At 33.7% G+C, this 15,159-nt stretch overlaps 2 protein-coding genes across 8 annotated transcripts in view; both read left to right on the forward strand.

Annotated features, from left to right (window-relative positions):
* The window catches only part of bmi1a (bmi1 polycomb ring finger oncogene 1a), a 36,675-nt gene extending 21,516 nt beyond the window's left edge, over positions 1–15,159 (forward strand). For 2 of the 6 annotated variants that reach the window (XM_073940017.1, XM_073940018.1), the window contains exons 3-11: positions 11,123–11,255; positions 11,343–11,439; positions 11,563–11,618; positions 11,701–11,751; positions 11,849–11,954; positions 12,620–12,662; positions 12,768–12,866; positions 13,723–13,803; positions 13,969–15,159. In XM_073940017.1, the coding sequence (XP_073796118.1) occupies positions 11,123–11,255; positions 11,343–11,439; positions 11,563–11,618; positions 11,701–11,751; positions 11,849–11,954; positions 12,620–12,662; positions 12,768–12,866; positions 13,723–13,803; positions 13,969–14,286 (984 nt within the window). In that variant the 3' untranslated portion in view covers positions 14,287–15,159. 6 annotated transcript variants of the gene reach the window in all.
* commd3 (COMM domain containing 3) lies at positions 4,732–7,571 on the forward strand. Of its 2 annotated transcripts, none has more exons than XR_012399116.1 (8): positions 4,732–4,897; positions 5,580–5,691; positions 5,769–5,832; positions 5,919–5,953; positions 6,070–6,130; positions 6,206–6,262; positions 6,352–6,868; positions 7,352–7,571. XR_012399116.1 is itself a non-coding variant. In NM_001008734.2 (8 exon segments), coding segments are annotated over 8 exon segments (579 nt in total). In that variant the 5' UTR covers positions 4,734–4,761; the 3' UTR covers positions 7,412–7,570.

The following is a 15,159-nucleotide window of genomic DNA, read 5'->3' on the forward strand; positions in this document are numbered from 1 at the left end:
CTGAATGAGATGGAGCAAAGGGGTTGGCACGAAGAATCATTAGGGTTTCCCAAACCTTGCTAATAAACTTCCCCACAGTTCACATGATGAAGAAACACAGCTTGTAAAACTAAGGGGAAGTCTTTATACAGTGGGAAGTGATCAAACTTGTATTTTATAAAAAATAATAATATTGTGATTCGAAATTAACCCAATGGACTGTCTTCACATAACATTTGACATTTGTCTTCGCAGAATATATATATATATATATATATATATATATATATATATATATATATATATATATATATATATATATATATATATATATATATATATATATATATATATATATATATATATATATATATATATATATATATATATATATATATATAACCATATGTCGTGCCAATTAAATCAGGGGTTTATTTTTGACAAAAAAACATCCCTATTCGAGGAAATTAAATGTGCACTGACCGAACAAATAGGTTACGTACTTGTTTATATTAATAGAGATGACCAACAATGTTGGTAAAGTAAATTTCTGTTGCCCCAAAGAAAAAAGGACTTTGCTATTGTAAGCCTGTTTATTCTAACAAACAACCGAGATTGTTTATCTTTACATTTGATAACTTGTGCTTATTTTCAACGCCCATTTTGCATGATTTCCTTCTTGAACAAAATAACGAAACTTCCTTCTCGTGTGTCTTAAAGGAGACGTACCACTAAACCTCTCCTCCCACACCTAAATGCAGCCAAGTAACTTTTTCGACAGTTTGGTTTTGTGCTATTAAAACAGAATAAACAAAACATTAGGCTATAACAGGACGTGTTATCTGTCCATCGGTGTTATTCCGGAAATATAATTTAACCCCCAAAATGTTGACTTTGTAATGTTTGCAAGACCACGTAACAATTTGGATACTGCAAAAAGATATACAACATGGTTTATATGTGTATATGGGTGTTCTTGGTTTATTTTGACATAATTTAAAAGAAAAAAATATATATGTAAATGTAATTAACCTAAAAATAAATTAAATAATGCGTAGCATTAAAAACTAGATTGGTAAACTTTATGCGCCAAGACACTTAAATCAGTACGAAATTTCAGAATATTTTATTTATTGGCTTTTTAGAAATTTCTTATCTGAATAATTTTAATATATAATTCACTTCTTGTTATTTTTTATTGCCTGATTATTTAGTTATTACATTTGTTTAATTTCTGTTGAACACTTTACGTAAATAATACTTATTACAGTAATATAACTAAATTCATATTCACACTTAAAACATAGTCTGAGAATTAATTAAATTAATGTAATTCAGATTAAATCTATTGTCATACTACTCAGAATCAGAAACACAGCAGTTGTAACACATTTAGGTTTAATTTATAAGATACACTCGTGCCCAATAAGAACATGTGTTAGTGTCAGCTGAAGTTTCAAATAGAAAACCCTTCATGCTGTGTATAAACGGGCCTAACACATTCTCATTTGATTCATTATATTCCATTAGTTCCTTGAAATATGCAAATAAATTAATCTGTGACCTTTGTCACAAATAATGTTACTGACGTTAGTAATTTAATTATGTCGCTTTAGACGATTGTTTGGACCGTATTTAAACGACATCTGCAAACATCTTTTTATGTCGGAAAAAGTTTATGGGGATTTAATGCAAATCATATGGATAAATATTTTCCTCGATTAAGTTCATCGCATAAATGATTGTATACGCAACATGCATGCAGCCTAACTTTATAAATGTCTCTGTTAGCAATGGTTAAATATGCTTTAATTTAACCCTAAACCATAGAGGAAACGCATTTTAGGAAAGCAAAGAAATAAATATACAGCACAAAAAGGGTTAAATTGTTATTTATTTATTTTGTTTATTGTCATCTTGTTATCTCGAATGTTTTGTTGATTTGGCTTATATTAAAACAGTCTAGGCTACCTATTTTTCAAGTTATCCAATTTCACGAATTTATTACATTTTTATGACGACGTAAAATAAATTTTAAACATTTTAATACATTTAATTTGTTTTTATACAGCATAATTTATTAAATGGATTAGCTTTTCTATATGCAATCATAGCCCTTCAATTTCAAATAAATGTTGTTGGAGCTTTAGTTTTAGCAACACTATTTGATTTTAAAAAGATACACTTTCCTTTTACATTTTCACCATAGTTTTTTTTTATTTCGCCACAATGCTGAATTAAATTACTCGTTACACATGCTTTGGTATAGGTTCCTCTAATGACCTAGATCTTCTGTAAACATAAAAACAATCATTAAGCAATATTTTCCTTTCTTTAAAAAAACACTACAATGGGCTTATGACTTCCTCCCCTATATAATAAAAAAACTTCAGCAGCGCAAAAGGTTAATTTAAACTTAGTTTCCCTCTATTAGCATAAACATTCTTCTAAGCATTTGCTGCTGAAGAGCCTCCAAGCAACAGCTGGCTGTTTGGCTTCAATTTTTTAATAAATCACCAAAAGTCCACGTCACATCCATTTTGTTGAACAACCTCTTGTCTCGGGTATTACCCAAAATGGCCGCTGTTCTGTTTGAGGGTTCACCAAAAATAATTCTTCAGTTTGGTAAAGTTGGGTTATTTCATGTCACAGTTTGTTACTTCTTCAAGTAAACAATTAATTATTCTAAAACCGATTCATCTTGTCTTTTGTATCTGCATTCTTCTATGTGTGGATTTTGAGAAAGTTCCTCTGAAGTTACAAGGTCGACAGCTATTTATATTGCTGCTGTCTATATTTAAAACAGTGTTAAGTTCCCATTTTGACATAAGTAAGGGCAATTACATTAAGACCACTTTATTTTCCTTTAACATTTGGTGTGGCAATGTTTTCTTATTCTAAAATCTAGCAAGTGTCCTTTAGATATTCTATGCAAATATGCAAGATTTCCGATTGAGAGTGTTTTCCGTGTACCCCCAAGGTGCGATGTTAAAAAACTTAATTAAAACAGAGTAAATTAAACGATAAATCGCTCAATAAATAAACGAATAAATGAAATAATGAACACCGGTAACATAACCTGCATAACTGCAAGTTATTAATGACCATTAGTTTTATTTTAACTTTAAGTGTTTGAAAAATATATACCCTATATATAATAAATGCTATTTTACATAATACAACGTTTGCCTAAATAAATAAATTGCATTCGAATACACACACACACACACACACACACACACACACACACACACACACACACACACACACACACACACACAAATAAATAAATAAAAACATTTAATTGAGGGTAAATAACTAACTCATAAAGAACTTGTGTTCTTTGCTGGCAAAAGAAATAAAACAACAGTATCCCACTTTCCTTGATTAAACAACAGATAAGTCAAATTCATTTAAGACAAAATTAGTTCACAGATAGTTGTGGAAGAGCTTAATGACTCGTCATAATGACCCGAGACTTTTCATAAGGTTCTTGGTAATGACCACAAGCCCACAGGCATAAATAAATAAGCGCCAATATAAATATATATGGCAAGTTCATGAATCCACGTTGAATACAAGAGATACTTTTGACATTAGTTTTTATCTATCATCATGTCAGAACAAATACTCTTTTTAAACTCTGACATTTGCAGTTGTCCCCGATTTTTTTTTCTACATAAAATGTATACAGGCGTTTTGTGTCATCTGTAAAATGTGTCATCTATATAATGTTTGTTCTTTATCGTACTTGATTTTAAAATATTTGCTTTAGAAATTTTGTGGGTTTTTGTGGGGCTTTCTAGTTGCGCCTATAATCTTATATACTATTGTCTGTTTTCTGTTCAGCTTTGGAAATTTGGTAATAATTATAGCAACTACACAGATCCAAGTCAGAGGCAAAATTCAATTTAAAACCAGGTCTCATACGAGAAATCTGAATTTTTCTAGATTTCCCCAATTAAAAAAAAAACGCCGAAATTACTGTATAAAAAATAACTGAAAAGTTATTTGACATTACATTTTTGTACTTAGCATCGAAACTCTTCTAATGTCTTTATTGCGATTAAAAAAATGTTAGCGTTAACAATGTTTCTTAAATATCTCATGCATTGTTTCTCTCGGGAGAAGAGCAAAGAACATGCATAATTTTATTCTTTTATTTTATTTTTAGAATCAATGTTGAAGAATCCTTAACATCATTGAAACCTTTCAATTCCCCACAAGGTTCTTAAAAGTAATTTTTATTATTAACATTTAATAAATGCATATTTTAAGGTTGTTTGGGCAACCAAAAATGGTAGTCTGAAGACACATATCTACATATTATATGTCGCAAAATATGTTTAAAATTATTTAATTTGTAAATACAAGGAAGTTAAAGAAGAACCAAACTTGCCACCACCACATCACTAATATAGACTTTAAAGAATCGTCTTAAGATGGTTAAGATTGGTTTTAATATAATCTAAACTATTAAATTGGTTTGTGCAGTATTACGGACGCGTCTCTTATCAACATACGTAATAGTTTTTTTTTTATATGCTGCTTTGCCTATCTGGAAGCACAGAAATCCGGCATAGTCTTTGACAAACCAATAGTTTATTTTTATTTATATTTTATTTTTTCTCGCTTAGGACAATAACAGAATTGCGCAATAACAGAATGATGCGCAGCAAGTGCATGGATGTGTCAGTAGTACTCTGTCCCTGTTCCCCGACAATTCAAGCCCTGAGATCAGCTGACGCGCTCATGTGACCAAGGCTAGCGAGTTTGCTCAAAATGGAGTTGTCGGAATCAGTGATGAAAGGGCTTCAAATCCTAGCCGATTCAAACGTGATCGACCTGAAGTCGTATGCGATATTCACAGAGGTCGCCTTCAACAGTCTGGTCTCGCCTCGAAGCGAAAGCGCTCTGGGTAAGATGGTTGAGGTTTTTTCTTTGTGCAGCACTACTTCCGGTGCTTTCCAGACAAGAAGGAAGTCGCTGCGTTGTGTTACTGATGTTATTTTCTTGGGCTTGACATGTTATATGTTGCAGAGCCCAATAACTGGCATAGGCTGACGGACTTTAATCGTCATGCTTTGACTTGGCGTTTGCCTACTGTGCTTACAAAGTGCAGTGTACATTAGTTGACCGCTTAGCCGCATTAGCTAAGCCGTAGTGTGATTAACAACATCATTCTTTTTAAATGTAAAGGAATGAGTCCATATATATTTAACATATGCTTGATTATACCCAAACACATGTAGTATGCTAACATTCATGTATTTGTAGATTTAAAATTTTGTAATCTAATCTGCGCTGGTTATCAGCTAAACAGGTTTTCTATTTCGCTTACATACTCTCTCTGTATAGAAAGTGATTATCTGGCTTGACCGATAATTTAACATTTGTTATGAAAAGGCATTAGCTTAGCGTGTAAGGTTTAAAACAACGCTCTCTCTCTCTCTCTCTCTCTCTCTCTCTCTCTCTCTCTCTCTCTCTCTCTCTCTCTCTCTCTCTCTCTCTCTCTCTCTCTCTCTCTCTCTCTCTCTCTCTCTCTCACACACACACACACGTTCAAGCTTCTGTTTAGACCATTTTTTCTTCAACTTCAGGTCATCCAGAATTGAAACACATCGATCAGTCAACTCTGAACCACTGTCACACCGCGGCAACAACGTTCATTCTTGAGGGAGTTAAGCAAAATGCGGATAAATCGACAATTAGGTAACATATTCTAAAGATCATTTCCAACCCCTATCCGCTTGTGTTCTAAATTCTGAAAATACCGTGTGTTCTTCTAGCTCATGTCTTGAAGACCTGGGGTTTCAGACTGAAAGAGTGGACATATTTTATACTTCATTCCAAGTAGGCTAACGTTTGGTCTCCCAATATTTTTAAAAGAACAGTTGAATTACAGTAAGGTGAATATCTCTCTTCTATATATCTTCTAGAAAAACAAACAAAATGTGGAGTCTTTGTTGTCAAGGTGAGGCATGTGTATTATTATTTTTTTTTTGAAAGGCATAAAAAAATCACTTTTATCTAATTCAATGAAATATTTCCGCAGTGATACTTTATTTATTTTTTTTACTTGCTCCTCAGCATTGACATATGCCCTCCCCATATAACTGATGCTGCATGGCGTCTTGAATATTGTATAAAGGTATGTTGTTTCTTTAAGTTGTCCATCATTTACAATACTTCCATAATATCTCATGACCATTTTTTCTCTCCACAGAATAGTCATGTACATAAAGTCAATCAGCCGTCATACCTGATTTCCTTAAACACTGAGGTATGTAATTCCATAAAGCCTACATGCATTCACTGTACTTTCCAGTAATGGTTATTTTCACTTTGGATGTACTCTGGTTGCTTTTGCAGAGCGGTGGCTGTTCGTCGAAAATTAAGTTTAACTGCACAATGGAGCAACTTCAGGTATTTATTTTAGTCCACAGACTCACTATCAGTTTGACTAAAAGCACGTGGATGATTTCCTCCAGCTTAGCCATTGATTAAGATGTTATTTTTCTAAAGGTTTAAATAGGCTAAAATGCTTTTATTATTTGAAACAATTTGATGTTTTCACAGTTATTTTCATATTTTTGACTCTTCAGAAACAGAGTTTATCTTGCTTTAAAATTCTATTTTGTAGGCCTTCTTATACAAAACTTCCTGATTTAAACCAATATACAAAGAATTTGACGAGCGATAAATATTTAATAATAATCTGTTGTTATTGACATTAATTTACTACAACCCGGTAATTGAATGATGAGTTTAGGCCTACCTGAAAATTTCAAAGTTACCATCGTGTGGTTTCTGTTTCTGTAAAAGCCTGCATACTAATTTTATTATCGTCGTCACACAGATGCCTGTTTGTTGTTGGGGTGACACAAAGGTGAATTGTCCGAAAGATCAAGTCATAAAATTCTTATGCACTCAGTTATCATCACACCTCTTTACAAACATCCCAGAGGTTTTCATAAATACCCACGCGTTTAGCAAATTTGATAAAACGTTGCCATTAAGTTCACATTAAATTATAAAACAGTGATTTTTAATCCTAACTTACTGATTGTTCTATATGCAATCAACAATCTTATTTATGCACGGTCAAACTGGGCTATTTTCTACCTTCTTAATTTTGATTAAGCCCAGTTTTCATTTAATTTTGTGTAGTTTTGTTTACTTTCATAGATCATCAGAGGTTTACGATGTCAACAACTGATCTTTTTTATATTAGGCTTTGCTTTATCTAGTATAGTTGCATGAACTGTTTGACTGCTTTTTTTAGATGTAAAACAATTGACTTGGTAAAAATCAATTTTTCTATATTTTGTATTTGCTTGTGAATAAACTGGATTGTTTGAACTGTGTTCAGGATTTGGTTGGAAAAATGAAGGACGCCGCAAAAAGTGTCGAGAGAGCAACACAGTCATGATTCCTGGAGGTTGTCTAACCAAACGCATCTTTCCGGTTTCTTTTTGTTCTGTTGTTCTTGCATATCGATTAATATTATCTGGTGCTGTGGTTGTTTGTTTGTGGTTGTTTTTCCAAAATGTCATTTTCATAAAATCCACAATAAATCACTTTTAAGCAAGGCTGTCTTTGTGTATGCTAGACTTTATTTCTTTGACGCAATTAAGAAGAAATCAATATTTTAGCATTAAAGTGTAAATATGTGTTGCGCATATATATATATATATATATATATATATATATATATATATATATATATATATATATATATATATATATATATGAGAGAGAGAGTATAAGGACAGAACAGAAAAGACTGCGAGTATGCTATAGATACCGTTGAGTCATATTTGTAGAGTCAGGATTTTCTAGGGGACTCCCGGTCGTATGAGGGAGAGTTCGCAATGTTTTTCTGTACTGCTCTCTGCAACATTCATCACCGTGAATTAATTCAGCAACGCATGCAATGTCTGAACATGCCATCGGCTAATTAATTAAATACTTCCTTGGTGCATTTGCAAGTTTAGATTATGCAGATGTGTATAAATAGAAAATCTTACGGTAAGTTGATCATGTCTATGTTTTGAATCATTCTTTTTTAGCGCTGTTAGCGGATTTTATTTATTTTGTAGACATGTGGCAAACGGTTCTAAGCTGACCTACAAGAACCTATCCTATTGTGTAAACCTTACACGAGCTGGACCACGGTCAAACAGACTTTGAAAAGCAATTCTTTGTTATTTGTTGAGCGAGAGCCGCGCTGAATACACCGACACATATTCCCAGGCCACCCTTAAGGAATTAGATCACGTGATGCACGGGGCGGTCGAACTACAAGCCATTTTGGGGACGGTGTCAGTTTCCACTGAACCATCAGCGCAGCATTTTTCAAAGAGAAGACTGAAGGCGCTAGTCTGGAGAAAACGCACATCAGCCTGGCTGTTTTACACGCGGGAGGTCTAAATACGAAACCGGTTACGTCTCTCCAACAAAGCAAGGCACGCACATCGACAACAGGACCTTTTCTATTTTTTATTATTGTACTGCGCCCTGCTCCACCGTTCTCTTATTGCAATTGACAGCGTCTGCAGCCCTTTTCAAGATGGCCGCTTGGCTCGTATTCATTTTCTGCTGATCGACTTATAACTTTCATTGTCTAACCAGCACCAGGCTCGACTATTCACTCCAGTCCAGAAAGGTACATGTTCTTCGATATCTCCCCTTACATATGTCTAATTCCAATTCAGTGTTTTTGTGAGCTTAAAATGGAGACGTACGTTAGGATGCGGGAACTGACAGGCTCGCGTACGCAACATTGTCTCCGTGTCTCCGCGTGCTTACAGATTTGAGTTATTTTATCTAAGAATTTTGTTTAATGGGTCCACGAATGACTCTTTTTGAGTTGTGTGGTATTCAGTTATTGACATCATGATGTTTGTTTGGTGTTTCTAGCTAGAAGAAACGGTTTAGTTATTAATGAATCCTGACCGTGCACGCGAAATCGGGTAAAGACGGGTCGCCTGTTTATGTCAGGCAGGTTTCTAAAGGATTTTCTGTTTGTCGTAACATTAACTAGTTATCTAAATTTATAGATATGCAATCTGTATGATGTTTACTTGTGATCAAACTTGTTGTTTTGCTAAATTGTGCCTATTTGTGCGTTTTTTTAACTTAAATTTGCACAGTAACCTAAACATGCCAGGTTGTCGGATATACAGGACAAAGCATTCAGTAGCTGACAGCAAACATTCACTACACAGACGATGTGTGGTTGACAAAACAACACATTAAACAATATACTTATTTTACGAATATAACGTTTTTCAGCGTTTACTTTAATTTATCCATCTGACTTAAATTGCTGTTTGGACATCCTATATTGTAGGTTACAAGATTTGTTTGGATCTAAGGATATATCTGTTGGACTTTGAAGCCACTTTACCATTCAAATATATATTTTTACGTGTATGGCTATATACATTTATTTATACTTGAGCTAAATTATTCGTTTTCACCTGTTTTTATGTAGGCTAATGTGTGGAAGCCTTGCTGTTTTTTGTCGCTGCATGTCAAGGGGTAATCTTTTAGTTTATCTTTTAGAACTGAACTTTGTCGCTTTGACCTTTGTTGTTTAAAAAAACATAAGTCTATCACGCGTTTAGCCTATATCTTGTTTTAGAAATTGCAGCTGTCCCCCTCAAGATTTGGTAAACAATTTATTTTTATTATAGGTTATAACGTATGACACTGTTTGAAGTTGTGAACTCAAAATGTCAAAAACCTGATGCGTTATGTAGAATAGGTTAAATACAGTTAACAGTTTGATTCTCCTCAGCTTAATCAGGTGGTATATTAATATTAATCGAAATAGGCCAGAGATCTCTGCAAACTACACCTTCTCACGTAGAACAGTTTGTGTATAAAGGTAATTTCCTCCTGACTGCTTTATTTTATACGTGAAGCCATCATCCTCAAAGTGCTTGTCAAAGATCAAAAAGGTTGTGGTTGTCTGTCTCAAACCAACCGAAACGCTTGTTGCAGTGGTGAGGGCAAACCGTCCTGAAGCCTAGATCATTTCTGTTTGTCTAGTGGATGTTTTAGCTAAAATCTAGATCCTGGCCGCCTTTACAAATTTTAATAAGGATATATTTTTGGACGACTTACCTTTGTTTTAACGTTCCTTTTGGCGTGTATATTCACAACCTTTTTGTTGCCTATATATTTTGATATGAAGTAATATCTCATGTGTTTTTATCATGTGTTCTTTATTCATGTTTCATTCAAATCGTCCTTTAATTGTACAACAACATGTAAAATTGACCCTCAAAACGCCAGTTATAACTACTGTAAGTATAGCTGCAGGTTTAGTAGGCTACTTCACATGTAAATCACTACTCTAGAGTTGCTTACTCTGATCGTTTTCGGATGGTTGTCATCTCAGACTTGTCCTCGGCTCTCAGAGAATGCACCGAAGTAATGAGGTGTTTTAATAACAGTTCCGTGTAAAACAAAATTAAACCTTATACATGGCAACGTATGACGACAGTCATGATGTCAATTGGGTATCAGTTTAATGCACGGTGCATTTATGGGCAACGGGCGACTGAAACAGTAGTTTAGGAGGGAGAGACTGTCTAAGCAAAAAGCGGAGATCAGCATCATTATTGCATAGATGTGTGGTGTTATTTCAGTCGTTTGTGGACGGACTAAAAATCAAATGTAAGACCATTATTACACGATGCACGCTGTTTTAGATGTATTCGGCGGACTCGTTTTCAATTAAAATTTGCTGGAACTGCATTTATAGACAAAGCGGCATGGTTATTTTCAGCTGGTTGGTACGTTGCCACGTTACGCAGGTTTAGTTGCTATAGAAACCGTGGGAAGTGTTCGTCACGTAAAGTTAATTAACGTAGATTGTTCTTATGATGGATGCTTTATTTATGCCTTTTGCGTGTTGTCGAATCTTCATTTACTCCGATATGATCATTATGCATTGCAATTAAGCAGTTTTACAGAGGCGTAGACAAGCTGTCTTAAATTATAGTTGTCTGTTTATTAAAGTGCGCTAACAGCATTATTTAGATATTTAAAACATCCCGTAATAAGGGGTAATGTAGAAGTCTCAGGTGATTGTAAGTTGCTAGTTCAACTTATTCTAATGCATCTGCAGGTTCTTTTCTATCCCATGACGATGCATCGCACAACAAGGATCAAGATTACAGAGCTCAATCCTCATCTGATGTGTGTATTATGTGGTGGATATTTCATAGATGCAACAACAATCATAGAATGCTTGCACTCATGTAAGTGTTTTTTTGCTTATATCTGAAAACTTCATGCCAAATATCTGGATTTTGTGTCTTATCCTGTTAAATTTTTCTTATCCTCAGTTTGTAAAATGTGCATTGTCCGGTACCTGGAGACCAGTAAATACTGCCCCATATGTGATGTGCAGGTTCACAAAACAAAGCCACTTCTCAATATACGGTAATCTTCAGCATTACTGTTGTTGTTTTTACCATCAGAACAGGATAGCCTAAATTGCATTGTCTTTCCAAAAATTGTTTAACTGACCACATCTAACCTCTCAATCCTCCCTCCCAACACCAGGTCTGACAAAACTCTACAAGACATTGTATACAAGTTGGTTCCTGGTCTTTTCAAAAGTCAGTCACTTTAAAATATTATAAGTGTATTATTGTATGAATTCACACATGCTTATTTTAGATATGACTTTTTTCTGTGCAGATGAAATGAAGCGTAGGAGAGACTTTTATGCTGAACACCCATCTGTTGATGGTATGTATTTATTATGTTAAGACAAAAGTCTGTTCAATCCCCAACAGTTCAACAAATCTGTGTTGCACTGGGATGTAAAATCTTTATTTTTTTAAAGCTGCAAATGGGTCAAATGAGGATCGAGGGGAAGTTGCTGACGAGGACAAGCGAATCATTACAGATGATGAGATTATCAGTCTGTCAATTGAGTTTTTCGATCATAGGTATGTGTTAATGTTTGAATAAGTTAAAGTGTATTCTTACAAAAGTCAAAACAACACAAGTGGTTATTATACTAGAGTAACTTTATTGATAAAGATATTTTATTTTAAACATGTTATAATTTATCACTTGCAGTGCTCGGCATATATGAGTACACCCCTCACAAATCTGTCTTTTAATTTAGTATTTTTAGTAGCTATTACTGTGGAAGCTATACAGTATTATATTTGTGCATATACATTAGATTAGTCAGTACTGAAGCCAAATCTGCAGCTTATCTAACAAAATAACTTAATAGAACGGTCCAAAAAAACAAAAACAAATTTATGTTATAGAAAAAATATTAAATACAAAATTAAAAAAAAAGGAAAATCAAGAGTAACAATGTAAAAATTTATTTGAATTTTTTTTTTTTTTTTTTACAATATTTTATATTACAATAAATTTAATTGTATTATCTTTTAATTTCTAAATATGTTTGGTGACTGAAATGTTATTTCAATAAGTCTGGTTTGTTTAAATGCACCAAAATACATTGCCTATATTTACTGAGAAATGGATAAAAATATTCATTTTTAAAATGGGGTGTACTGAATTATGCTGAGGATATTATTTTATTACAATAATACAATACAATTTTACAATAATAATGCTATTTATTGTTTAGGGCGCAACAGCAAGGCTGCACAGAGGAGAGACAAAAAGAGGAGGTAATTTGCATTCAATATGAATTATTAAAAAAAAATAGTTTTAGATATTGTTATGGATTGCACTAAAATGAAGCATTTGTCTGATTTTCTTTTTAAAACACATAGGTCAATAACAAAAGATATCTACAATGCCCTGCTGCCATGACTGTGATGCATTTGAGGAAATTTCTGAGAAGCAAAATGGATATACCTCCTACTTACCAGGTCATGTGATGTTATTGTAGAAGCAATTTCATTTTCAAATGAACCAGCCTTTATAAATCATTATTGGATTGTTGCTATTAGTACAATAATGCAGTTTAATATTTCAGTGCTTTATCATGATGCACTTTTATAAAATAAAGCAAGTATTAAGAGGCTTTTATGCATTTGATCAATTCCAGAGTTATGAATGTGACATTTGCAATAAAAACTCAAAACATAAATTCACATAGAAAGTAAATGTTAACATTATATTGACACATCTGTTTATATTATCCAAAACAACTAACCACAGAGTTATGGGTTCAGACAAATATCAATCTGTAAACATTTTTTATATTTTAAATGAGGAAAATGAACATGCATTATGGATGACACAAGAAAGTTTGCGAGTTTACAGTGTACAACATACTTTGTAAAAATTCTGTCAATTAAACTGCACAACGCAAAAGAAACAATGCCAATCAAACGAATACGAGTCGGCTCACTATAGAACAAAAATCATTGATTTTATTTTATTTGACTTTTTTTTTGGCATTTATGAGGAAAAAGTGTTGTTATGGATGTGACACTTTTTCGTTATGGATGTGACGGCTGTGAAACTGCTACTTGTATGATTTTTAGTAATTAAATATAATAGTTTAAAAACACTCACAGAGACATTTATGAGTATTTTAAAAAGTACTGTAAAAATGCTTGCTTACACAAAAAATTTGGAAACGGTTTCTCTATTTTGGTGAAAACTTTTTTTTTTTCATGGCAAGGTTGACATTTACATGAAATTGCTTATTTATTGTTCTGTTCTTGCATCTCACAGTGTGATATTGAATGATGCTTATTTTTGCGTATTGTCCAATAGATCGAAGTTATGTATGAGGATGAGCCTTTGAAGGATTATTACACATTAATGGACATTGCCTACATCTACACGTGGAGAAGAGTAAGTTCTCATTTGAGCCTAATCCTTATTTTAAATATATTATTCAAGCATGCTGTCTATTGAGGATATTTAAAATGAAAATTGGTTGCTTTGTGGATTAAAAAATTGTTCGGCATGCAGCCCTCACTGATTAGCTGTTTTCTGGTATCATTCTACTTTACCCAGAATGGACCACTGCCGCTAAAATACCGTGTGCGACCCAGCTGTAAAAAAATGAAGATTACCCACCCACAAGAGGGTTTGAACAATGCAAACCGATCTGAAAGCGACTCAGCCAGTGATAAGGCCTGCAGTCCTGCTGGAGTTCCATCCACCTCCTCACCACTACCGAGTCCGAGCACTCTGGTGCAGCCGTCACAACCTCATTTCACTCATATTTCCAGTCCTATTAACGGCACGACAATGACAAGCCCAAATCGACAGTTCAACTTCAGCAAAGTGCGAAAGTCAGCACTGAACGGATCTTCAACATCATCTGGATGATAAGGAACTATAAGATAAAGCCAACGCCAGATGTAATCCAGCTATTTCCATGCCAACATAGTGTCATGTAGATCTTTTTCTTTATGTCATTATTATCAATATGTTATACATGTAACTTTAACGTAGTGGAAATGACGCACTTCATTTGACACATTGCTGGAATTTCAGAGTTTGCGTGAGAACGTTGGAGGCCCATTTGATGGCAAAGTGGAGCGCAGTTTGATGGTTGTGGCAATTTCAGAATGCAGAAATTAATTATACCTTTTTATATATTTTTACTTTTGGTCTACATTTTCTATACACGACTGCATTATCTGTTGCTTGTATTTTACATGTGTACTATAATGTTCTTTAAAAGCATGATTTAAAAAAGCATATACTTTTTAATTTTAGTTCACCTTTTCTGGGGTAGTTACTAAACATTCCTGGTATATTCTGGCCTGTGTCAAAGAAAAGCATATCTATAGCTCAAATTTAAAGAACAAGACTATATTAGGATTGCGTGTTCAAAGGGAAAAGTTCTTGGCGACCTAATAAGCTCTTATTTAAAGTTATGGGAAATTCAAGTTTAGTTTTTGCAGTTATTGTACAGTTGGCTCCACTGTGCTGGTTCGGGTTGGTCTGATTGGTCTCGAAGTCATGCTTCAGTTTTGTATAGCATGCACATGGGTATTTCAGAATGCTTTCAAGCTATTACATAAACAATTTTATCAAAAGATAAACAGCCCCTGTTAATCCCCAACTTCTCATTCTGGACAACGTTTTGATGTCTTCAGTGTTCATTGTCTTATTGGTCGATTGTAGACTATTGACAGCTGTTGTATTGTGACTGTTGCACAGTATAAAACATCTAAATAAAACATTTTACACTTT

Source organism: Danio rerio, chromosome 24 (genome assembly GCF_049306965.1).
Source record: "Danio rerio strain Tuebingen ecotype United States chromosome 24, GRCz12tu, whole genome shotgun sequence".
NCBI classification, from domain to species: Eukaryota; Metazoa; Chordata; class Actinopteri; order Cypriniformes; family Danionidae; genus Danio; species Danio rerio.